At 43.7% G+C, this 27,365-nt stretch overlaps 1 protein-coding gene across 5 annotated transcripts in view; it reads left to right on the forward strand.

Annotated features, from left to right (window-relative positions):
- The window catches only part of pag1 (phosphoprotein membrane anchor with glycosphingolipid microdomains 1), a 344,956-nt gene extending 318,655 nt beyond the window's left edge, over positions 1–26,301 (forward strand). For all 5 annotated transcript variants that reach the window (XM_072467488.1, XM_072467489.1, XM_072467487.1 and 2 more), the window contains one exon: positions 17,979–26,301. In XM_072467488.1, coding sequence (XP_072323589.1) covers positions 17,979–18,350 — 372 coding nt within the window. In that variant the 3' untranslated portion in view covers positions 18,351–26,301. The remainder of the gene's footprint in view (positions 1–17,978) is intronic.
- Positions 26,302–27,365: the final 1,064 nt, after the last annotated feature.

Consider the following 27,365-nt stretch of genomic DNA (forward strand, 5'->3'; position numbering starts at 1 on the left):
GGGGGGTACTTGAAGGTGGTGATGTTCCTATGTATCTGCTGTTCTTGTGCTCTAGGTGGTAAAGCCTGTCGATTTAGAAGGTGGTGTCAACAGAGCCTAGGTGATTTGCTGCAGTGCATCTTGTAATAGTTGCTGCCACTGCGTGACTGTAGTGGGGAGAGTAAGTGTTGAAGGCGATGGATGGATTGCCAATCAAGCAAGCTGGTTTGCTCCACAGTATTTATATGGCTAGTCCAGTTCTGATTCTGGTCAGTTAATATTAGCTTTCCTGATCTGACTTGTAAACCTCATTATAAACTAACCAATTTCAGCTAAGTAGGGCTGTCATGGATAAAGATTTTAAATAAATAAAGCCAACAAAGGCTTGCTCAATTACATGTTTGCACTGGAGAGCTGAGTTGTTTTTCTTTATGCTTCACATAGTTACTGTTTTTGTACATTATTTGCACAAGGCGTTACAAAATAACATTACAATGGGACTCGGTGTTGCATTAGGATTTTCGGTTGCTTTGTTTATGTGGACCTTAAAGGTAGACCCCACACAGGGCAGCACGGTAGCATAGTGGTTAGCACTATGGCTTAACAGCACCAGGGTCCTAGGTTTGATTCCCGCTTGGTCACTGTCTGTGCGGCGTCTACATGTTCTCCCCGTGTCTGTGTGGGTTTCCTCCGGGTGCTCCGGTTTCCTCCCACAGTCCAAAGATGTGCAGGTTAGGTGGATTGCCCATGATAAATTGCCCTTAGGTTAGATGGGGTTGCTGGGTTATGGGGATAGGATGGAGGTGTGGGCTTAAGTAGGGTGCTGTTTCCAAGAGCCGGTGCAGACTCGATGGGACGAATGGCCTCCTTCTGCACTGTAAATTCTGTGGGGGAAAAAAAATCTATGAAAAAATGTTATTGTTCAAGAAAACCCCAAGTACTGTTCCTTTTCCCAGTTCCTGCACATGAGAAGTTTTCTTCTCTAGCATTCCTGGCACAAAACCATGCTTGCTCGGATGTCATATTGGGGTTCAATCTTATTTTCTCCAACCTTTTTATGATTATCCATCTGTTCGTTTTAGCCTCATGTAAATTTTCATTTAATTTTGGACAAAGCCAGATATTTGGTGGTTTATACCTCATTTTTTGTACTATATGTTTGGCAGCCATCGGTGCAATAATGTAAGAGCTGACACTGATAAATAACAGACTTGGTCTCTTAATAAATAATTAAGTTATGCGACAATTTTGAATAGGCAGCTATCTTTAATATCACTGATGAGATGTTGGATTCCAAGACCGGTGCTATTATGGATTTTGACAATTGATGCTATTGACTTTAGTCAGTCCTCATCTCACTCAGAGTAGGTATTCTTAATTTGTACTTTAGGCTGCAAAAATTGAAACCTAATTTGATTTTCTTAATACTTTCAATATATATTGACGGGATAAAGTATTATATTCCTGATTATTTGACTTTCAAGCGTTATCCTGAATTAACTTAATCTGCCCTGATACTTCAATGTGCTGTTCCATATTCAAAGTATTTTTAAAAAACACCAGGGGCGAAATTCTCCCGAAACGGCGCGATGTCCGCCGACTGGCGCCCAAAACGGCGCCAATCAGACGGGCATCGCGCCGACCCAAAGGTGCAGAATGCTCCGCATCTTTGGGGGCCGAGCCCCAACATTGAGGGGCTAGGCCGGCGCCGGAGGAACTTCCGCCCCGCCAGCTGGCGGAAAAGGCCTTTGGTGCCCCGCCAGCTGGCGCGGAAATGACATCTCCGGCGGCGCATGCGCGGGAGCGTCAGCGGCCGCTGACAGTTTCCCGCGCATGCACAGTGGAGGGAGTCTCTTCCGCCTCCGCCGTGGCGGAGGCCGTAGCGGAGGCGGAAGGGAAAGAGTGCCCCCACGGCACAGGCCCGCCCGCGGATCGGTGGGCCCCAATCGCGGGCCAGGCCACCGTGGGGGCACCCCCTGGGGCCAGATCGCCCCGCGCCCCCCCCCCCCCCCAAGGACCCCAGAGCCCGCCCACGCCGCCTTGTCCCGCCATTCAAAAGGTGGCTTAATCGGCGGGACTTCGGCCCATCCGGGCCGGAGACTCGCGGGGGGTGGCCCGCCAACCGGCGCGCCGCGATTCCCGCCCCCGCCGAATATCCAGGGCCGGAGACTTCGGCAACCGGCGGGGACGGGATTCACGGCGGCCAACGGCCATTCTCCGACCCGCTGGGGGGTCGGAGAATGACGCCCCAGATGTTTCACTGATTTATATTCAAATATATCATGTTTTATTTCTCTTGACCATTCACAAGTGTATTACTGGCCAGCTTTAATAAAACATAATATTCCGGAATAACGTTACAAAATAAATAATAGGTTCATAAACTAATCATCATTGTCTCATAGGTTAGGATAGGGAAAAGCGGACTACATATTTCCAAGAATGTGTAAATGTGAAGTAGATTCAAACAAATGTATACAGTGGTGAGTGGCTCAGGAGCCATGTTCTTATCTGACTTGTGAGCACAACAAATAGAGACACTCTGAAGGATGCGCCTGAGTTTACATTAGGTACAGTATAACATTAGCCTGCTATGAAACAGCATTTTAAAAATGCCAAACGTACTTTTCAATTACCTTAATAGTAAGATAATAATTAACCTTGTCTGCAGATTTCCTGATTGAGGTAGCCACCTATCTTTTTAGTTTACAAATGGCGATTTTAAAAATAATTCATGGGAGGTGGACGTCGTTGGCAGGGCCAGCATTTATTGCCCATCCCTAATTACCCTGGAACTGAGAGGATTGCTCGGCCATTTCAGAGAGCACTTAAAAGTCAACCACGTTGCGGTGGATCTGGAATCACATGAAAGCCAGACAGGATAGGGATGGCAGATTTCCTTCTGTAAAGGACATTAATTAACCAGATGGATTTTACGACAATTGACAATGGTTTAATTTTTTTCAATTCCAGATTTTTATTGAATTCGACTTTCACCATCTGCCATGGTGGGATTTGAACCCAGGTCCTCAGAACACAATCCACTTGTCTCTGGATTAGTAGTTCAGTGACAATACTACGACGCCGCCACCTCCCCTGTTCTATTAAATTAATCAATAGGAGAGGCAGTGGAGCAGTGGTATTGCCACTGGAATAGTAATCCAAAGACCCAGCAAAATACTCTGGGGGTCCTGGGTTCGAATCCGACGATGGCAGATGGTGAAATTTGAATTCAATAAAAATCTGGAATTAAAAGTCTAATAATGACCATGAAACCATTGCTGATTATAATAAAACCGATCTGGTTCACTAATGTCCTTGGAGACGGAAATCTGCTGCCCCTGAAGGATCCGGTTGACTCTTAACTGCCCCCCCCCCTACTAAAATGGCCGAGCAAACCACTCCATTAAAGGGCAATTAGTGATGGGCAACAAATGTTGGCCCAACCAGTGATGCCCACATCCCAAGAACAAATTTTTTTAAATGAATTGATATATTAAATATATTCATTAATAATGCCAATTTGGCTCCGTGTTGACACTCTGTCTTGAGTCAGAAGGCTATATATGTTATAAGGCTCAGCCAGCATTTATTGCCCATCCCTAATTGCCCAGCAGAAAGTTGGTGGTTAGCTGCCTTCTTAAACCACTACAATACATGTGGGGTAGGTATATTCACAGTGCTGTTAGGGAGGGAGTTTCAGAATTTTGACCCAGCGATAGTGAAGGAACGGCAATATATTTGCAAGTCAGGAGGGGAACTTTCAGGTGATGGCATTCCCAGGTATCTGCTGTTCTTGGTGTTCTTCAAGGTTGTGGGTTTAGAAGGTGTTGTCTAAGGATCCTTACTGAGTTCCTGCAGTGCATTTTGTAGATGGTACACATGGCTGCCACTGTGCATCGGTGGTGGAGGGAGAAAATGTTTGTGGATGGGGCGCCAATCAAGCAGCCTGCATCGTTCTGGATGGTGTTTAGCTTCTTGAGTGTTGTTGGAGCTGCACACATCCCGTCAAAAAGAGACCATTCCACCACATTCCTGACTTGTGCCTCGTAGGGGGGACGGTTGGGAGGTAAGTTACTCGCCGCAGGATTTCTAGCCTCTGACCTGCTCTTGCTGACATCGTATTTATATCATAGAGTTTTGCAGCACAGAAAGAGACCCTGTGATCCATTGTGTCTGTCCTGGCCATCAAACACCTATCGATTCTAATCCCATTTTCTAGCACTTGGTCCGTAGTCTTGTATGGTGTTTCAAGTGCTCACTTTTTAAAAATAAATTTAGAGTACCCAATTCATTTTTTCCAATTGAGGGGCAATTTAGCGTGTTCAATCCACCTGCCCTGCACATCTTTGGCTTGTGGGGGCGAAACCCACGCAAACATGGGGAGAATGTGCAAACTCCACACGGACAGTGACACAGAGCATTGAACCTGGGTCCTTAGTGCCGTGAGACAGCAGTGCAACCACTGCGCCACCATGCTGCCCCAAAAAGTTCTGATTACGTTGTTACTGCGATGGCTGAGAATCGAACCGGGTCAACTGCTTGGAAGGCAGCCATGCTCCCCATTATACCCCATTGTTCAATTTGAAGTGCTCACCTAAATGCTTCTTAATTGTAGTGAGGTTCCCAACGTTACCACCCTTTCAGTCAGTGAGCTCCAGATTCCCACTACCCTCTGGGTTTTTCCTCAAGTCCCCTTGGAATCTCCTGCTTCTTAACCTTAAATCTATGCCCCTTGGTTATTGACTTCTCTACTAAGGGGAAACGTTTCTTCCCATCCACCCCATCTTTGTCCCTCATAATTTTGTGCACAGATGAAGTCCCCCCTCAGCAGTCTCTGCTCGAAGGAAAACAACCCAGCCTATCCAGCCTCTCCTTGTAGCTAAAACAGTCCAGCCCAGGCAACAACCTAGTGAATCTCCTCTGCACCCTTTCCAGTGCAATCACTTCCTTCCTATAGTGTGGCCACCGAACTGCACACAGTACTCAGCTGTGGCCTAACGGGTGTTTTATACAGCCCCATCATAACCTGCCTGCTCTTGTATTTCATGCCTCGGCTAATAAAGGCAGGTATCCCATATGCTTTCTTAGCCACCTTATCCATCTTCTTCTGCCATCGGGGATCTTTGGACATGCAATCCGAGGACCTGCTGGTCCTCTGTACTTCTTATCATCCCTGACCTTGTTAGTCCTCCCAAAATGTATCATCTGAGACGTTGCAAGGTTAAATTCCATTTGCCACAGATCTGCCCATCTGACCAGCCCATCAATATCATCCTGTAATCTAAGGCTCCCCTCCTCGCTATTTACCACATCACCAATTTTTGTCTCCCCTGCGAACATACCCCCACATTCACATGTATATGGTCAGTCCCGTTCAGTTTCTTGTCAATGGTAACCCCAAGGACGTTGATAGTGGAGGATTCAGATATGGTAATGTCAAAGGGTGATGGTTAGATTCTCTCTTTTTGTGGATGGTCATTGCCTGCCACTTGTGTGTTGCAAATGTTACTTGTCACTTATCAGCCCAAGCCTAGATACTGTCTAATTCTTGCGGCATTTGCGTATGGACTGCTTCAGTTTCTGAGAAGTTGTGAATGATGCTGAACATTGTGCAGTCATCAGCGAACATCCCCCCTTCTGACATTATGATGGCAGGAAGGTCACCAATGAGGCAGCTAAAGATGGTTGGTACTAGAACACTACCCTGTGGAATCTCTGCAGGGATGTCCTGGGAATGAGATGACTTGCATCCAACAAACGCAACCAGCTTCCTTTGTGCTTGGTCTGACTCCAGCGGAGAGTTTTCCTCCTGATTCCCATTGACTCCAGTTTTGCTTGGGGTCCATGATACCACACTCGGTCTAATAACTGCCATGATGGACATCTGGTGGCGACCATGGTGTGAGTGGTCGCACACAGAGCAGCTCCTGCTTGAAGGCGTAGAAAAGAGCTCTTTTTACCCAAAATCGGGTGTAACTTCGACAGAAAAGCGTAACTGAAGGTCGGAGGAGAAGTTCCCCCTCGGAATGGCATTTCTGCTCGTTACCAAACCGGGCAGAAGAAGGTGAAAGATCTGGCCAAGGAGTTGAAAGAGACCTGTTACGCAGCAACTAGTGGAAAGATGGCAGAGGGGGAAGAATCAGTGTAAGTTGGAAAGCCCCAGATGGAACAGTTGATGGTCTTCATCAAGGAAGAGTTCCGCCAGCAGAGGAAGGAGATGCAGGAGGATCAATAAAAGGCCATCGAAGGGGCTGTGGCACCCCTGAAGAGCTCATTGGAGGGAGTGGAAAAATGTCTGGAGGTTCAGGCGTCGCAGATCTGAGAGATCGATAGGGTGATCTCTGAACACAGCAATAAGAGTGGTGGCACTGGAGGCAGAGGTGGAGCTCTTAGGAGACCTTTGCAAGACATTGAAAGCAAAGATGGAAGAGCAGGAAAACAGGTTGAGGAGGCAGAATCTGCGAATAGGGGTCCTGCCTGAAGGAGTGGAAGGTGCAAGTACCACGATGTACGTTTTGAGGATGCTGGCGGTGGAGGGGATGCTGGACAAGGTCCCTGAGGTGGACAGGTCTCTGAGGCGGACAGGTCTCTGAGGCAGAAGCCAAGAACTGGGGAGCTGCCGCGGGCGGTTATCGTGAGACCCCGCAAGTGTGAAGAAAGAGAAGTTCTTGCAGTGGGCCAGGGAGAAGCGGAACTGCGAATGGGAGGGGAACAAGGTCTGAATATGCCAGGACATTGGAGCTGAACTGGCAAAACGGCATGCGGCGTTCAACAGGGTCAAGGCGGTGTTGTATCAACCGCTGAGCAAGTTTGGGATGGTCTACACGGCAACATAATGGGTGACTTATGAAGATCAGGAATATTATTTTGAGATCCCAGAAGCGGCCAATGACTTTATCAAGGAGCATAAACTGGGTGAGGGTGGAGGATTGGTGGGGCATCAGTATAAGGAGCCTTTGGGCAGGAGTTTCCACGCTGCCAGGCAATGCTGGTGCAGAAGGCCGAGAGAGGTGGCTGTGTAGGGGGTGGAGGGAAGGAAGAGAGATGCGACACAGCGAGGTTGGAGAAGAAATATGGTCAGGGGCAGAAAAAGGGGTCACCTTGGATGGGCCAGGTGTAGGGTGAAACTAACAGAAGTAGAGCCAAAAGGGGAGGATGGCAGACGATAGAGGGGAATGTAGGCGTAAGTCCCCGGTACAGTTCAAGGTGGCCAGAGATGGGTTTTAGATACCTGGGGATTTAGGTGGCAAGGGAATGGATGATGCTACATGAATGGAATCTAACAAAGCTGGTGGAGGGGGTTAGGGAGGATCTGTGAGGTGGGACACATTGCACCTGACTCTGGCAGGGAGGGTCCAAGTGGTGAAGATAAACATTCTGCTGAGGTTCCTGTTCATATTCCAGACACTCCCGATCTTTGTACCGAAGGCCTTCTTTCGGAAACTGGATATGATTATTTCAGACTTTCTGTATGGGCAGGGAAGATGCTAAGGGTTAAGAGGACCCTGTTACAGAGGCAGAGGCAGAACGTTGGTGTTGCTGAACCTGGTGCACTATTACTGGGTGGCAAGCATGGAGAAGGTGAGATGGTGGTGGGAAGGAAATGAGGCAGAATGTGTTAGGATGGAGGAAGAATTTTGTAGGGGGCCCAGCTTGAGGGCTATGGAGATGGCAGCATTGCCAATAGCGCCAAGGAAATACACGGAGAGCGCGTTGGTGCAGTACACAGTAACGGTCTGGAACCATCTGAGGAGGTATTTCAGGATAGAAGGGATGTCGGTGCTGGTACCGCTGTGCAAAAACTACGGTTTTGAGCCAGGGTGATAAATTGTATGTATAGGAAGTGGAGAGATGTGGGGCTAGTTAAGGTGAGGGATCCATACCTGGAAGAAGGGGTTACCAGTATAGAGAAACTGAACAAAAGGGTAGAACTCCTGAGAGGAAGTGAGGTTAGGTACCTGCAGGTAAGGGACTTCGCGTGGAAGGTTTGGAAAGAGTTCCCCAGGTTGTCGAGGGACACCCTGATGGAGGTGTACCTCCATCAGGGAATTGCTGCTTCTGGATGTGGAAGGGGAGGGCAGGATCTGAGACGTATATGGGTGGCTGGGAGAGCAGGGAGGTGAGTAGTTGCTGAAGATTAAGGAGAGGTGGGAGGGGGAGCTGGGAGGGGAGATAAATTGGGGAGCATGGAGTGAAGCGATACGAAGGGTAAATGTGACCTCGTGCGCAAAGATGAGCCTGATACAGTTCAAGATCGTACACAAGATACACATGACGCGGGCAAGAATGAGTGGATTCTTCCAGGGAGTGGCAGACGAGTGTGAGGAGTGTGGGCGGGGTCCATCGAATTCCACACATATGACCTGGGGCTGTGAAAGGTTGGAGAAATTCTGGGAGTGCGTGTCTGCGTCGCTAACGAGGAGGGTGAGCCCCGGGCCCTTGGGTGGCGGTAGTCTGGATATTGGAGAAGCTGGAGCTGATGGAGAAAGGAAGGCCAACGTTGTGTCCTTCACCTCTGACTGCCCGGCAAAGAATTCTGTTGGAGTGGCGGTCAGCACTGTCGCCGGGGTGGCAGCCTGGCTGGGGGACTTGTATTATTTTCCTTGGCTGGAAAAGGCCAAGTACAAATTAAGGGATTCAGCGGAGGTATTCGAGGCAAGGTGGGGGATGTTCGTGGTCGTGTTGAGCTGTTTGTCGCCGGGGCGGGGCAGGGGGTGGGTGGTTGAGGGGGGAGGGGGAGTGAAAAATGGAAACATTTTCACAAACTGTATGGTTGTGTGTTGGGGAGTTTGCTCCCCAAATTGTTTATGTTTTGCACCCTTTTATTTAAGTTTGGAATAAAATACATTTAAAAAAAAATAACTGCCATGATATCAAGGGGAGTCACAAAGAGAGATTTAAGAGAGAGGAAAAAAGACAGGTCAAGTAAGGATAAAAATATCAAATTTGTAATTTAAAAAATTTCTTTTAAAATTTCCAAACGAAGGAAGGAGACTTCAAATAGAAAATTATTTTCTTTCTGGGAAAGTGAGGTTAATTGGCAGTCATTAACATTTATCACATTGGTAAAAGTATATCTGCACTGTTAATTACAAGACTTGACTTTCTGGTGCATGTTTAATGGGCAACTGATGCATAAATGTAGCAACTCCATGAGACTCACAGGAAGGGTTATGCGTGAGATTCCATTTTCACAAAATTAATGCTGGAATATCACAAATCAGCTAGCAACCTTTGAGCAATTAGCTGTTCATGGGTATCGCTTCCTTGCTACAAGTTGCTGAATTGTTAATTAATATCAGTCTGTGTCATTCATGCAGTTGATTGTTCAAGAAATTCTGGTACAGTGCCTTTATTTAAAATAAGATTTTGGAGGAACCCAATAGAAAATACTTAGAAATGTGAATTAGTTGTAAGGTATTGAATAGGAAGCCATGTTAGAGGAATTCAATTGACTTTTCAAATGAAGTAACAAAGGTATGGATAAGGGCAAGAACACATAATATGCTTGCGTTTCTGGAAAGCTTCCCGTAAGATTCCTGTGGCAAAATTGAAATAATTAAAATGTTTAGGCGTTTCTTTTAAACCTGCCACAATAAATAAGTAGTTCTTAAAAAAAGACTAAATTCATGGTGTTGCGAGCACTGTTTCCCTTTGGTCTCCAATAGACCAAAATCCTCAGGGAGATTTCAAAAAACAACTGTGAATTGTTCAGTTATGTGCATGACGAATACATCCTTTTCAGTTTAGCTGACAAATATTTAAAACCTCAAATCAATGGTAACAATTTTGTGGGTATTTAATAAGCCTAAGTTATACAAAACAATCCATCAAATCAGCTTATATTATTAAAAGATGGCCACTGCGGCACTGTAGTCTCAGGAGTATCAACTAGGAGCAGTGCCACTGCTGGGACTACAGGCAGTCACACCATACCAGGAGACCAGATAAGTCAGGAGCTGGAGACCTCAACGAGTGGGGTGGGAGGCCAAAATGAAGAGGACAGGGTGAAGAGTTAAAGGATGGGATGACCTTTGGGGGAGTGACTCCAACAGGCCCAAAGAGGTTCCCTCTCTTGTCCCACAGCAGCCTGTGCAGCTGCATGGTGTGCCTCCCCCCCCCCCCCCCCCCCCCAAACGCCCAGTGGGGATGGGGTGAGGCCCTTAATTAACCACATAAGGACCTGATTTGGCCAAAGAGTGGGTGGCTGAGTGGGCTCCCCCACCCCGCATAAAGGTTCAGACAGGTCAGGGGCAGTCAGTGGCAGGAAGGCGACTCACGGGATTTTACATTCCCCCTGCCTTAAATCCATTGGTTGGGAAGCGTGAAATCCAGCCCAGTAATATTTAAACTGTTACTTATCTATTTGTTGTTTATTTTCTGTTAATTCAATTTGGTTTTAACTTTCAAATTAATTTGCTATCACAAGCCAGTTGTTCCACAAGCACTCTCTCTCTACTCTGAGCTGCAATGGTCTTTAGCAAGTTCCCTGGCGCTGATCAAAGGAGCTTTGAACTTCTCTTCAAACCATAAGCTTGTAATTCCTTACCTTGACCAAACTACCTTCCGCCTGGTTAACGGCTATTTTTGGTTGACATTTTAGGACCGAGATAGTCCTGCATAATTTTACATAGCCTGAAGTTATGTGCAAAGTTGGGCATGATATTGCCGGCTGTTCATGCCAGAGGGATATTCCGGTCCCACACCGGCGCACGGGTTTCCTGGTGATGAGGGGTGCACTGTTGACAACGGCAGGATCGGTAAATCCCGCTGACGGGCTGCCTTCGCCACCAAAAAACACACGGCGGGTTGGTTGGTGAATCCTGTCCAAAGTAGTTAAATTAAATGCAACATATGCAATGAGAAATTTCTTAAAATCTACCAGCTTTAGATTTTATCCCTTCTTTGTCATTCATTTGCTGGAGCAAATCTTTCAGGTGTTTAGTATGCAGTCAGCATGTGAGGTCTGAGTCAGCAGTACAACAAACAACAACAAGCAGCTGCAGTGGAATATAGTATTTAGGTGCAGGAGTAGGCCATTCGGCCCTGCAAGCCTGCTCTGCCATTCACTCGGGATCATGGTTGTTATCTAAATGCCACTTTCCTGTCCTCCCGCCATAACTCTGGACTCCCTTGTAGATCAAAAATCTGTCTAACTCTGCCTTGAATCGATTCAATGACTCAGCCTCCACTGCTCTCTGGAGAAGAGAATTTTGCAGATTAAGAACTCTTGAGAGAAGAAATTTCTCCTCTGTATTAAAAGAGAGATCTCTTATTCTTAAACTCTGTCCCCTAATTCTAGTCTCCCCCACAAATGGAAACATCCACCCTATCAAATCTCCTCAGGATCTTGTATGTTTAAATAAGATTGCCCCTCATTCTTCTAAACTCCAATGGGTACAGGCCCAACCTGTTCAACCTTTTCTGCATACGATAAGTCCTTCATCCCAGGAATGAGTCAAGAGAATCTTTTCTGTACTGCATCTAATATTACTGCATATTTTTTCAATTGACAACACCAAAACTATACCCTGTATTCCAGATGTGGTTTCACCAGTGCTCTGTACAGCTGCAATAAAACCTCCCTACTTTTATATTCCATACCACTTGCAATAAACCAACATTCTATTTGCCTTCCTAATCAATTGCCGTACCTGCATACTAACGTTTAGTGATTCATGTACCAGGACTCGCAGATCTCTCTCTCTCTATCTCAAGAGTTCTGTAATCTCTCTCCATTTGAGTAATATGCTGTTTTTCTATTCTTCCTGCTAATTTGGACAAATTCACATTTTCCCACATTTTTTGCCCACTCATTTAACCTATCTCTATCCATTTTCCAGACACTCAACCTCCTCTTGACAACTTACTTCCCAGATTGGCAATTAAAGATAAAAACAATGTTAATCCTCTTTTTTTTAAATCTAAATTTAATGTACCCCAGTTCCCTTTTTTTTCCAATTAAGGAGCAATTTAGTGTGGCCAATTCACCTACCTTGCACATATTTGTGTTGTGGGGGTTAGACCCACGCAGACACAGGGAGAATGTGCAAACTCCACACAGAAAGTGACGAGGGGCCGGGATCGAACCCGGAGCCTCGGCACTGCGAGGCAGCAGTGCTAACCACACTGCAACTGTGCCGCCCCGTAATCCTCGTTATGTTAATATTAATACTCTTGTTTCCAGACATTAGTTCATCCATATCATAATTTTGCAAGAACATCTTGTGAAAGTACAAGAAAAGCATATTTTAACCAGTTGTGATCATATATATATACTGTACTCCAATTTAGCAACATATAATTCTAATTCCTTGTCGAAAGACATATTATGCAAGCATTTTAGGACAGCCGTGAGCCTCCTGTTGTGCCATGGATCAAAGCGTCATCCACATGGTAGATGACATTCTCCAGGTCTTGTGAAATGGCTAACATTATGCATTGCGAAATCTCAAATCCTGAGGAAGTGCTGAATAGCAATCGGTCGAAGCAGAATCTGCCAAAAGGGATGATAAACTTAGTCAGCAACCTGTATTTCTCGTCTCGTGTAAGTTGTCAGAACTGCTGTTAGCATTAAGCTTTGAAACACTGTGCTTTGGAGAGCTTGGTCAGGCTGTTGGACACTGAGGTTATTGCGTGGACTTCTCTTGTTGCGTTGTATCAGGTCAACACAGATGCAGATGGACCTGCTTGACCTCCGAACAGGGACCATTGCTGAAAACCATTGAGTAGGCTGAGATGAGGACGATGACTCCAATTTTGGTCAATCATCCAGTTGTTGCTGCACTTGCTTTATGAGTGGGTGCAATGTTTTCCATGGTGTGATCAGGCACACAGGCTTGCAATTCTCTCTCAATGTAATATTGTATGCAATCTTCAGTCACCTCAATCCAGTGAAGAGTTTGGGAAACATTTTAAAATTTGGAACCAGACCCTTGCTGGTTGACCGTGTCAATTTTCTGAAGGCGGTTGAGGTTCACACATGCCTTTCTGATTAAAAGAGAAAATTATTGATTGTCGGCTACAAATAATGTCTTACATATTCATTTCTCTTTGTATTGGAGTGTCACCTACAATATACCTTTAACTGCAAGCTTGGTGCCATCTGTTCCATACAGCTGTATTGTGGGTGGCATCAAGCATTCGATCACCAGCCATGGTTCCTTATAAGAAAGGACCATAACACTGGCTCCTGTGGTGTTGGTGTCTATATTACTGAGATGTCTGCATTCCAAAAAGTGATTCCAGGATCCTTGACCTCACCCAAGAAGCACCCTTGGGTCAATTCCTGGTGTGGTACTTCAATCTCATGGATTGTCTTGGGATCCTCCACCCATCTGGGTGCCTTAGCTTTGTATAGCTTTCCAAAGTGTCCCAGGTGGTTGCAGTTGAAGCCTTGCAGTGAGATTGCTGGGCATTGCTCTGGCCTGTGAGATCATTTGGCCTCACAGCATTGACATGATTATCCACCCTCTTGTGGTCAGCTTGGGTATGGTCTTCTTTGGCCTGGAATCTCTCTGCCCCTATGTTGCTTTACTAGCTGGACAGTTGGGGCTGCTCTCTCTTATGGCTTGTTTACGTCATGTAAAATGGACTGGTGCGGTTCGTGGATTTCAGAATGTCTTGACTATTTGGATGATCTTTCAGAATGTCTGACTATTTGGATGACCTTTTCTAAGTTCATATCTTCCTTTGCCTGTAGTATATCTGAAAGGGCATCGTTGGTCACTCTGACAACAATTCTATCCCTTGTGATTTTTGACTGAAGGTCACCATGGCCACAGTCTTTAACCAGTCTGTATAATCCACTTATAACAGGTTCTCCAGTCTGTTGGACACATTTGTTGAATTTTATTCTCTCTCAAATTCTGTTGCTTCTTCGGTTAAAATATGTATAGAATGATTTTAGAACTTAATCAAATTTATCTGAGGATTTATTGTGAGGTCACAATAATATAATCGACCATTGGACCTACTGAATAAATCAGTGAATTCACTTGTTCAATCTATGTCTTTTTATCTAATCCCAAAGCTATCATCCACTTTAAGAATCTTTTCTGCCCCCTGAGGGGAGTTAACACATCCTCATCATGCGCCAGGCTCAGCCTGATACAATTCAAGGTGGTGCATAGGGCATACATGACTGTGGCTGAGCAGGTTCTTTGAGGAGGTGGAGGATAGGTGTGGGCGCTGTGTGGTGGTGGGGGGGGGGGGGGGGGGTGTCCTGTGAACTATGTCCATATGTTTTAGGCATGTCTGAGGCTGAGGGGTTTCTGGCAGGGGTTTGCTGACATCATGTCAGAGGTCTTAAAAGTGAGGGTGGTGCCGAGTCCAGAGGTGGCGATCTTTGGTGTGTCGGAAGACCCGGGAGCCCAGGGGATGAGAGAGGCCAACATCCTGGCCTTTGCCTCCCTGGTGGCCCAGAGACGGATCTTACTAGGATGGAGGGACTCGGGACCCCCGAAGTCGGCGGTATGGGTTAGTGACATGGCGGGATTTCTCAGACTCGAGAAAATTAAATTCGCCTTGAGGGGTTTGTTGCAGAGGTTTGCTCGGAGGTGGCAGCTGTTCATCAACTTCTTTGAGAAAAATTAAGCTGTCAGTGGGGGGGGGGGGCAAAGGGGAGGTGTGGGAGAGATGAGTGAGGGCAGGAGAACCAACGGAGGGGAGGCTGGGGAAGGTGGCACTCTTTATGTAAGCCATGTTGGCTGGGGTCTGTGCTCGGGGGAGTTTGTAGGTTATATTGCTGTGTTTTTGTTCTTGTTGAAATTTGATGTTTATAATTGTTAAAATTATAAATGCCTCAATAAAATACTTTCTTTAAAAAAAAAGAATCTTTTCTGCCAAAGTCCTCAATTTTGTGTTTGCTCTGGCTCTTGAATCGGTCTGTGTTTGCTCTGGCTCTTGAATCGGTCTGTGTTTGCTCTGGCTCTTGAATCGGTTGAAATTGGTCTGGTAATGCTGATTTGTTATCCAGATTTAAAATTAACAATTGTTCCTGCTTCAACTGCTGTTTGTGGGAGAGAGTTCCAAACCTCTACCACCCTTTGAGTGAAGAGGCTTTCCGAACATCTCTCCTGAACAGTCTAGCCCTAATTTTTAGACTATGCCCCCTAGTTTTAGATCTCTAAACAATGGAAGTAGTTTATCTTTATCTACCCTGTCTTTCCCTGTTAATATCTTCAATACTTCAATCAGATCACTCCTTAACCTTCTAAATTCTAGCGAAAACGGGTCTAATTAGAGTAATCTCTGCTCATAACTCATAACCTGTAATCCAGGTATCATTTTTGTGAACCAACATTGCACTCCCTCCACGGACAAAATATCCTTCCGAAGATGTGCCCAGAACTGCTCACAGTACTCCAAGTGGGGTCTAACCAGGGTTTTGTGTAGCTGCAGCTGTCGCGGTGATTTTGGAAACGGGTTACTCTGACTTTTTTTTCTCAGCACAAAAGCTTCTTAAACAAGTCCTGGCTTAGTACTGATTTTTTTGCTCACCCCTACTAGGTCCGTTGACTCTGCACTGTATGGGCATTCACAGTGGAATGCCTCAAAATCTTGTGGAGTCCTCAGCTACACAGTGGAGTTTTGATTTTCTTCTGCCTTTCTGTTTCCAGTTCAGCAATGAAGCTTCTTTCAACTGATCTCCCTCTGTGCCTTCACTTTAAGCACTTTGTTAGATCTGAGTGCTGCTCCTTTAACTTCCCAGCTTTTTAATTTCTGCTCCAGCATAGCTGAGGTTCTGTGTATTTCCATTAGCTTTCACCGAGCTGTATGTTGTATGTTCAGTAGTTCTCAGAAAGAAGTTCTGAGTCTTATATGCTTGAGCATTATGTTTATGAATAACACATAACTATCTACATATATACAGGGTATAGCCCATGTTGTGAGATAATTCCATGCGTGCTTTTTTTCCAATTAATGGCCAATTCACCTACTCTGCACATCTTTGGGTTGTGGGAGTGAGGCCCACACACTCACTGGGAGACTGTGCAAACTCCACACAGACAGTGACCCGGGGCCGAGATTGAACCCAGGTCCTCAGTGCTGTGAGGCTGCAATGCTAACCACTGTGCCACCCTTCATGCTTGCTTCTACACAGGTCTCTGTTCAGTCCGCAATTGACTCTGGTCTCAAGTCATATGTCTCTTTCCGCCAAACTGCCGGCGATACTGTTTCTGAGTCCCACAGTAGCTCTTGCTGTGCCCTTGTACTATAACAGTGATTCTACTTCAATTCAAATATCGTTTCAGTGTACGTTTTTGAACTAAGTAAAGTATATCACACGCAGCCTCAGGCACTATTTTGCAAATGTTTGTTCTACATAATACTGCCAGGAATACTCAATTAAGCGTATTATACTTTACCTATGTAAAATCCAATTAGGCAGTGTCAGCCTCAGCTCATTTGGTAGGACTCTCGTCTCTGAATCACAAAGTTCTATGTTCAAGTCCCACTCTGGAGCTTGAGCCCAAAAGCAAGACTGACACTCCAGTTGGGTACTGAAGGAGTGCTGCACTGTTGAGATGTCATCTTTCAGACAAGACAATAAACCATGGCCCCATCTGCCTGCCCAAGTGGATGTAAAAGATTCCATGATACTATTTTGAAGAAGAACAGGAGAGTTACCCGACATGCCCTGGCCAATGTTTATCTAATCAATATCACAAAAACAGGTTTTCTGGTTACAATCACTTGGCTGTTTATGGGAGTTTGCTGTGAACAAATTTACTGCTGCATTTTCTACACTGCAACAGTGACTAAACTTCAAAAATACTTCACTGGCTGTAAAGCATTTTGAGACCTTTAGTGGTCATGAAAAGTGCTCTAATAATGCAAGTAATTTTATGTACTGTATTCCAAAATCTGAATCATATCTGATTTACATTTACAAGTTCTACTTCCACTGTCCCCTAAATGAGTTTGTTCCATAGATTTATCACTGAATTAATGTTTTAAATATTACCCATTTCTAATCTCAGTGAAAAAGTAGACATTTCTTGTGAATGCTGTCTGTTGGCATGCAAGCTCCTCTAGTTATCTCTTACTTTGTTTGTAATTCATTCCTATTTTAACAACAGCGTGCTCAGTACTTGAGCATTGTGAACACAGTTCATACATTGATTTCACCCATAATTGCAAAATGAACATTATACTACAGTAACCCTATGGAACAACATTACATCACAATAAAAAGTCTGATTTTAAAAAGACAACACTAATGATGAGCATAATACTGGAAAATAAGTAATTTGGGAAAATAAGTAAACAGTGGCTGTTTAGCACAGGGCTAAATCGCTGGCTTTGAAAGCAGACCAAGGCAAGCCAGCAGCACGGTTCAATTCCCGTAACAGCCTCCCCGAACAGGCGCCAGAATGTGGCGACTAAGGGCTTTTCACAATAACTTCATTTGAAGCCTACTTGTGACAATAAGCGATTTTCATTTCATGTCTTTATTGATTTTCATACAGATTGCTGAGTGATATTGTGATATTCCAGTGATATTGTGCCTGAACTCTTCAAACACTCTAGTGAATTTCTCTGTATCTCTCATTTCACGGCATGTGCTATGAGCTCAAAAGTCTTTCTAATGTACTGTCTTTATTGAACTGAACCCCCAGGCACTCCTGCATAGCAGAGGTCATAGGACTATGCCAGGCCAAGCAGGCCATGTAGTCATGATTGCATTTCAAAACACATCAGCATGGATCTTTAGATAGTACAATTGATAGTTCTTTTATCCTCTTTATTAACAGATAAACTAAAATTTCCTGAATTTTGCAATGCAATAGTACCAATAAAGCCGAAAAATACTAACTACGTATTATTTTGGAGTTTGTTGACATTTATATTTGATTGGGCAGCATCAGTTTGGGAAGTGATACCTTTTAAACTCATAAGACAATGGGCTCAGAATCTGTAAAAGTAAATGTTTGGTCGTGGCTTGTCTTGACAATCTGGAAATCTAATGCAAGATAATTGTTTCTTTCCAGATTACAGCCATGTACTCCACTGTGAATAAACCAACAAAGCGATGGTCTCAAGCAGAGGCAGAGCAGGAAGGAGGATATGCTAGCATTGATGAGGTGACTCCTCAAAGACGTCCATCTACAGCCAGTCATCTTTATGCTTCTGTAGGTGACTCTGAAAGAGAATCCAGAGTTGCAGGTCAGAATGAATCTGTAAGTGATGTGGGAGAGGACATTGATCCAGGATATGAACCTATCAGAGCTCTAAAAGAGGAATCTCCAGAACAGGAAACTGAATCTAATGGAAGTCAATCTCTGTGCACAGATGGCGAAAATGATTATGAAAGCATCCGGGAATTGCAACAGAAACAAAACGTGAATAACCCTAATATTTAACTGTGGACATCATTTAGCACAGTTGTAACACACGCTAGGCTTTTATTTAAAATTATTTTCTTGCCATTTCTTATACTAGACACCTTGTAACCAGAATGTAAGGAGGAACTATTTCCTGCTTACATCTACTCGTGCTCCGATACATTATGAATATTTTATCTCTGTTGAATCAGGCTTTTGGGAAAGGGAAAGACTGATGCATGGGTGTCTGAATCGGGGAGTTTCTCTTTGAGCCTGCTTTTATGCACAAAGTAACAGATTAGACTGCAGAAATAAATAGCTGCAATTAATGCAATTGTGTTCTTTGCAGAATGAAGTATGGTGAACTGAGCACTTATATTTGGTATATTTTATTTAGTGTACAGAAAGATCAGGGGCGCGATTCTCCGAAATGAAGACTAAGTGTTCGCGCCTTCGTGAACGCTGTCGCGTTTCATGAATACGCGAAACAGGCGCGGGGAGTAGTTCACGCCGCTCCAGCCTCCCTTCCCACCGCCTAATGGGCGCCGTGTCAACCCGCACATGCGCAGCTGTGCCGCGCCAACCAGCGCATGTGCAGGGGACATCTTCAGCGCGCCGGCCCCGACGCAACATGGCGTGGGGGTTCAGGGGCCGTCCGTGCAACAAAGTAGGCCTGGGGGGGGAGAGGCCCGCCCACTGATCAGTGGGCCCCGATCGCGGGCCAGACACCATCGGAGCCCCCCCCCCCCCCCGCAAGGGACGGAGCCCCCTGACCCTTCGCGCAGAGTTCCCGCCGGCAGCGACCAGGAGTGAACGGCGGCGGCGGGACTCTGCCTTTTCCGTGCGGCCGGACGCGTGGCTGGGAGAATCGCGCCGGTTTTTTTACAGAAATCTAAAAATTCTAAGTGCCCAGCAAACAAGCATTTCTCTTTTGGTGGAAGTGCATTAGTAAATTGCAACGTGGGACAATAACCATAGGAAAATGAATACTTGTGCAAATAAGCTAATAGAGAGAAAGTTCATGTTTAAATGATTATTTCCAAATAAATTTGAAATAGGTACTTAATTCAACAGGCTTAACCACAGTGACGTGTCTCATTAAGAAATTCTCCTGTTTTAAACTTGGGGCCTGTGTGTGAACCAGCCCAGCGTTATTTCCCCTTATTGGTACCAGTATCTTGTTGTTACTCTTTAACACGAAAACCATCGTGAAGGATGTTGTTACCGTCCATTGAGTGTAAACTTTATTTCTACTTTCCAAAGGATGGTCATAAAAATGTATAAATTGATGTCTTCACCCAACCCATTCATGCACCAGCAATGAACCTTCAGAACTGCACTTGCAGCTCAAATAATAGAAAAGTACAAAATCTCCAGGGCTTGTTTAAGACGAACATTTGCAATGACGGAAGAAACCAAATTTTTCTTCTATCCTCTTGGAATTTTATTCCAGTTCTGCACCAGAGACTTGTCTGCCTACTAATTTCAGATTTGTGAAAGAGTGACTCAATAAACTGCTCTTAAACCTTTCTGAAGGAAAACTGCTCTTATGTTGTTGATGTAATGGAAGCATTTAAAAAGAAACTAAGCCATCCCACATACCAGCTTCAATGTACAGCACCTCCAAAAATTGCTCACCACTGCCTCCTACAGAAGTTAGACATGCAGCTGTATTGTAATCCCATTGGAGCAACATGCTTAGGCCTATATAGATAATTAGGCTTGATCTGTTGACAAACAGGGCAGGCAGTTAAAATACGCAGTCATTCTCAACTGAAATTTGGCACAACTCTTCCAGATTGGTTCTTCAAGTAAGAGATGACAAAGAGTCACCAAATTCAAAACGTTAGCTTCCTCCTCTCGCCACAGATTCTGTCAGACCTGCTGCAATTGTCCAATATTTTCTGTTTTGTTTCAGATTTCAGCATCTGCAGTAATTTGCTTCTTTCTTCAAGTAATTAGTTTGTTAAATAAGAGTCTTGTGTTTCTAGATATAGGAAGATGTTAGTCATCTTCAAAAGCTTCCAAGTTAAGGCCTAATAATTCCAAATGGATTAGGCACTTGGTTTGATTATGAACATGTGCTTTATATCATGAACCACATTGTTGGGTAGTTTTCTATGCTTGTTGGTACCACATCCCAATTAACAGATGCTTCCATTGTTTTGTAATTCCTGTCTTTTTAAATTAGCAAACCAAAACTGATTGTAATGTCCATTACACCTCCAGTGTTCTAGCACAGTGGCTAGCACTGCTGCCTTACAATGCCAGGGACCCGGGTTCAATTCCAGCCGTGGGTCACTGTCTATATGGAGCTTGTATGTTTTCCCTGTGTCTGCGTGGGTTTCCTCCGGGTGCTCTGGTTTCCTCCCACAGTCCAAGTGCAGGTTAGGTGGATTGGCCATGTTCTAGATTCCCCAGTCTCAAAGGCACCCTTCATATCTACTCTGTCAAACACCTTCAGAAGTTTGTTTGTTGCAATACGATCTCTTTAAACTCCAGAGAGTGTCGGCCTCTCATAGGGACGGCACGGTGGTTAGCACTGCTGCCTACGCGCTGAGGACCCGGGTTCGATCCCGGCCCCAGGTCACTGTCTGTGTGGCATTTGTGCATTCTCCCCATGTCTGCCTCTCCATGTCTGCATCAGTTTCAGCCCCACAACTCAAAGCTGTGCAGGGTAGGTGGATTGGCCACGCTAAATTGCCCCTTAATTGGAAAAAACATAATTGGGTACTCTAAATTTTTTTTTAAAGTATAGGCCTCTCATCAGAGGCCCCCCTCTTATCTTAAGAACTAATCCAGGAAACCTTCATTGTTCCACCTCCAAAGCAAGTAAATCCTTTCTTAGATATGGAAACTAAAACTGCACACAGTACTTGAGGTGTAGCCTCATTAAAAACCCTATACCGTTGCAGCTTTGTTCCTGTACTCCAGTCTCCTTACAATAAAAGCCAGCATGTCATTTACCTTTCTGATTGCTTGCTGTGCTTGCCTGTTAACTTTGCATTGCATGTACGAGTATACCCTAGTGTCTTGGAACACCACATTGAAACTTTTCACATCTTACAAAATAATCTGCTTTCCTATTATTACCTAAATAAATAACCTCACATTTCCCCACATAATACACCATCTGCCACCTTGTTACCCACTTACTTACAATGAGCAAGATTTAATTTGCAAAACAGGGGTCTTGCCCACCAGTTAGAGAACCGGTAGGGAATCACAGGAATATAGCAATTAGGAGCAGAAGTAGGCAATTCAGCCCTTCGAGCCTGCTCCGTCTTTCAATCAGATCATGGCTGATCTCTTCATGGTCTCAAATCTAGATCCCTACCATTTCCCTATATCCCTTTAACCCACTTTTTATCAGAAACATATCTATCTACTTCTTGAATCCATGTAGTGATTCAGATTCTACCACACTATGGGGCAACAAATTCACCACCCTCTGCGAGAAGTAGTTCCTCCTCATCTCAAATCTACCCCCTCTCAACCTATATTTATGACCTCTCATTCTAGATTGCCCCACAAGGGGGAACATTTGGTCTACGTTTACTTTATCAATCCCTTTTGGTATTTTATATACCTCAATCAGATCCCCTCTCATCTTCCTTTATTCCAGCTCAAACTGTTTAATCTCTCCTTGTATGTCAGCACTTTCATCCCTGGAATCATTCTGGTGAACCTCCTCTGAACTGCCTCCAATGCTACCACATCCTTCCTCAAATAAGGAGTCCAAAACTGGATGCAATACTCCAGATGTAGTCTCGCCAACACTTTATACAATTGCAACAACACTTCTCTACCTGTAAACTCCAGTCCTTTTGCAATAAACACTAACATTCTATTTGCCTTTTTAATTACACGCTCTACCTGCATACTGACTTCCTGCGATTCATGATCAAAGACACCCAGATCCCTCTGCCTAGATATATTTTGAATCTTTTTTCCATTTAGATAATTTGCCTTTCTATTTCTTTTGGCCAAAATGGATAACCTCACACTTATCTACGGTAAACTCCATCTGGCAAATGTTTGCCCAATCTCCTAGCCTATAATATCCATATGTAAAATCTTTCTCTCCATTTCTCTGCTACCTGCTTTCCCACCTATTTTAGTATCATCCACAAATCTTGCTATGTTTCACTCTCCCTGCTTGCAGAACATTTATTTAGATTGTAAAGCGTTGAGGTCCGAAGACTGGCCCCTGCGGCACCCAACGAGTTACAGTTCGCCAGCCAGAGTAGGACCCATTTACCCTGACCCTCTAATTCAGTCAGTCAGCCAGCCAATCTTCAATCTGATCTCATACTCTACCCCAATCCCCTGTGATCTCACCTTCTGGATCAGCCTTTTATGTGGCACCTTATCAAACGCCTTCTGGAGTTCTCGATATACCACATCCACAGGTTCCCCACATGGTGATATGCATGCACACCTAAATGTATAAAGTTGCATATCAGTACATGAAATCATAGTCATGACCTCCGGTCAGACATGCATCACGTGACTGAAATGACCCGACAGTTGGTAGTGGGCCGTACAACAGGATAGTCGCACTTCGAGTCGCTCCCTAGGAATTCAAATAACTTTGTATATAAATCTGTTAGTTATCTTTCCACGTGTTTAACAATAAATCATTGTTCTAGTTGAACACATATATGTTCTGTGTGTATCTTTATCAATGGTGGAACCACAAAACACAACACCCCATTATCCACCTTGCTGGTTACATCCTCAAAGAACTCCAGCAAATTTGTCAAGCATTACTTACCCATCATAAAAACTGCTGACAATGGTGGATTGAGCTTTGTCTTTCGAAATGTTCAGTCATCTCCTCCGTAATGATTGATTCCAGCAGCTTCCCCACCACAGAGGTTATGCTTAACCGGTTTTTCGCTTCCTACTTTTTGCGCCTCTCCCTTTTTGAATAGGGATGTCACATTTGCCTGTTTCCAATCCACAGGGACCCTTCCAGAATCCAGGGAATTCTGAAATATCCTAACCAATGCATCCATTATCTCTGCTGCCACCTCCCTTAATACCCTAGAGTGCAGGCCATCTGGTCCCAGAGACTTATTTGCCTTTAATCCCATTAGTTTAGTCAATACCATCTCCCTAATGGTGGTTATTGCACCAAGTTCCTCTGCATTAACTGTAGTTTTGGGAAATATTTTATTATCTTCTACCATGAAGACAAGAGGCAAAATATTGGTTCAGTGCTTCCGCCATCTGTGTTCCCCATTAATTCCTCACCAGTATCATCCTCCAAAGGACCAACATTTACTTTAGCTATTCTCTTCCTCTTTATGTACTTGTAGAAGCTTTTGGTATCAGTGTTTATGTTTTCTGCTAGTTTCCATTCGTAGTTAATCTTGGCTCTTTTGATTCACTTTTAGCAGCTTTTTGCTAAACCTTAAAGTTCTCCCAATCTTCCAGTTTACCACTAGCCTTTGCAGTATGGTATGCCCTAGTTTTTGCTTTTTATGTCTTCCTTGACTTCCTTGTTTAGCCATAGAATGGTTTTCTCCCTTTTACAATTCCTTTTCCTCTCAGGAATATACTTTGAGAGGTATTTAATATCTCCCTGAACATCCGTCATTGTTCCTCAACTGTCCTACCCTCAATTATTTGTGCCCAGTCTACTTGGGCCAGCTCTTTCCTCAGATCAGTATAATTACCTCTACCCAATGCTAAATCTCTAGTATGGTACTCTGTCTTCTCCCGCTCATTTGAATTTGAATTCTGATCAATTCCATTGGGGAGGCCATATGGAATTAAGGACCCATCTAGCTTTGTACTGTCAGCAAACTTTGATACACTGCTCTCAGTCTCTTGAGTCATTAATATGGATTATAAATAGCTGAGCCAAAACTTAATCGTTGTGGCACCCCGCTTGTTACAGCCAACTTAAAAATGCCCATTTATCTTTACTCTCTGCTTTCTGTCCATTAACTAATCCTCCATCCATGCTAATCCATGATAATTATCTTGCATCAGCTCACCAGCAGGAAATCTCTCAAGTGCGGCCTTGGCAGAGAGAACCTCCCCGAGACCAAAAGAAACAGCAAAGTACTATTGGATAGTGGGGTGATTCTTGGCTCTGTAGCTGCTGAAAATCACCCCGCTATACGCACCCAAAAGTGGACTTTAACATTTGTCCACTGAATCATGCCCATTGACTCTGTCTAATCATACTATGGTTTTCTAAGTGCTTTGTTAAGACTTCCCTAGTCGATTTCAGCATTTTCTTGATGGTCCAGAGCAATCTTGAGTTATTCGTACACTCAAAATGGTAATGCCTCGACAACACAGTCACCATTCATCCTGTCCCTTAGTAGAACTTCCAAAACAATGAAATAAACTGCGCACTATAGATCAAGTCGGTACTTGCTAAGCACAAATAGGTCCCTAGAAAAATATGAGCCTCAATATTAGTGCCATATAAAGGATTTCAAGGTGTTTCAATTTGAACATGTCTGTACATGATCAGGTCTGTATCATAATTATGTTTTTTAAATTCACAAGTTTCGGTTAGCATTGGTAACATATTCAGCCAATTAGGCCAATTTTGTGTTTTTCAAAAGATGTGTCCTGTAATTGTAGTTCAAGTATGAATGCTGACAATAAATAATGCACAGTAAGGTGCCACATGGAGAGTTAGTGCGTCAATAATTTTAGCAGAGTTCTTTCTCTTCTGCTGACATTGAAACTTTATCTTTCAAGTGCAGGAAACTATAGATCAGTGAAAGAACAATGGCACATTGCTTGGAATTAGTAAATGATTTGTTATAAATCCATTTAAAAAGATGTTTGCTGGAGCAGAGGAAGTGCTAAAGAAATGGAACTGATCTAATGCTATACTTCTGTTAAGATAACTTGGTGCAAAACTTCCATTTTCCATAAGCCTCTTCAGCAACGGTACCTGTTGAACTGCAATATTTGTCAACCTCTGTTATTTGTCTTAATAATAAGAAAACATGGTACTTACTACATGAAAGTCAACAACTTTTGTATTCACTTTTAAAAACTCTTTTGTACTTTTTTAAATTGCAAGATGATATTTGCATACAGTTGATTTTGCTGAAGACTAATAATAGGATAAATTTTAAATAATTTCTATTGTAAAATAATCTGTTTCTATTTTATTTTAAATGCTTAACCAATTCAGTAAATTTATTTAGTAAAATTAAATAGTTTTAACGAAGCGATGTTTTGTCAAACTTTATTTTTCAGCTGGACCAGAAGAAAGTCTGTTCTGCATCATTTTCATTGTGGTGATGCAAGTGATCTGACCTGTTTCAATGTGTTTTACATCATGTTGAGCTTTTGAGAAACATAAGCTGGAAGACAATTTTCATAAAGTTTAAATATGGGTATTACTCTTTATGCTGAAGCTCTTCAGCACAAAACCTACCGGTGGGACTTTCCAGGCTGCTCACCATCTGGATCGGCTGATCCCACCAAAGGTCATTGGCTTTTGGTTGGCCCGCCATATCACCACCGGCAAGAGGCCCTGCCACAGCACAGCCGGAAAATGTCAGTGTATTGAAATTCGGCCTCTGTTACCAATAGATTTAGGATTAATCATTTTGATTTTCTAAATTTGGGGAAGAAAGTACTGCCAAGTACTAACCCCACTTCCTCTACTATGTAAATATACAGCTGATATGCATTGGAACCTTGGTTTAGATCTGCTATCAGAAGGCTGATGATTTATTAAAATATTTTGTTTGTCACATAACTGCAGTAATGGGATCATGCTATGATTCTTTAGTATTGAAATAATTTGACCAATCTGATATTTTTATTTAATTCAAACAGGAATCAATTATGTCACGTGGTAACTATTTCCTAATTATGTCCTGCATTTGGCCCATTACCATGGTTTCTTGATGTTTAAATATGTGTGGCAATTGATGGATTGTGTGGAAATTGGTGAATAATTGGCAATGTTGTTAAATAAAGATAAATTTGTTTCAGTTTATTTTGTTGTACAGATTAACTCCTTTCAATCCTCATTTGATACCCTTAAAAGTGGTATTTTCACTGAAATAACTGCAAAACCTTTAATTGTGTTGAAAAGAAAGTAATGTAAGACGCTTTACCTGGTCGACAGATTTCTTTGTCTTTACTCTGGAAAATACTGACAAAATAACTTGGATGACGTTTCAACAAAGGTTCAACACCTTTATTAAACTACCAAGAAATAGTACATACCCATGATAATACCGGTTCCCTGTGAGTTGGAGTCCATCCTGGTAGTCAATCCCATGACAGATCCTCCATGCGTGTCTTCTGAGCAATTGACCAAATTATTCTAACCACTTCAGCAGAGAGCACTTTCTTTCTACTTTACTTGCTGTGGCCCTGTGGCTTATAAGGGCAAAGCCTGATTTTGAAAACCCACTTCAAAGAAAGATCAAATATTTACAAGGTAATGAGACCATCTGGCAAAACAGATGTCTGACCCACAGTGCAGCCTGCATCTACTGATACATGAATGGACTGCTTCTGGGGCGGGTTGGACCTGTACAAGATGAACAGGTTACATCTTAACAGGACCAGGACTAGTATCCTCAAAGGGAGATTTGCTAGTGTTGTTGGGGAGGGTTTATACAAGCTTGTCAAGGGGAATTGGAACCTGAGGGATAGTTTAAATTGGGAGGAAGTAAAGCTGGTAACAGGAAGTATAAATGTAACAAAATTTAGAAGGCAGGCAAAACTAATTTAAGTATCAACCAAGCTTAGAATGCAGAATCATGTAAAAAAGACAAAGTTAAGGATACTATACCTAAATGAACACAGCATTCTTTTTTTATTATTCATTTACAGGATGTTGGCTTCGCTGGCTAGTCCAACATTTTTTTGCCTATCCCTAATTTCTCTTGAGAAGGTGGTCGTGAGCTGCAGTTTGTGGTGTACGTACACCCATGGTGCTGTTAGGGAGGGAGTCCCAGGATTTTGACCCTGCAACAATGAAGGATCAGCAATATATTTCCAAGTCAAGATAGTAAGAAGTCTTCCAACACAAGGTTAAAGTCCAACAGG

This window comes from Scyliorhinus torazame, chromosome 11 (genome assembly GCF_047496885.1).
Source record: "Scyliorhinus torazame isolate Kashiwa2021f chromosome 11, sScyTor2.1, whole genome shotgun sequence".
Lineage (NCBI taxonomy): Eukaryota > Metazoa > Chordata > Chondrichthyes > Carcharhiniformes > Scyliorhinidae > Scyliorhinus > Scyliorhinus torazame.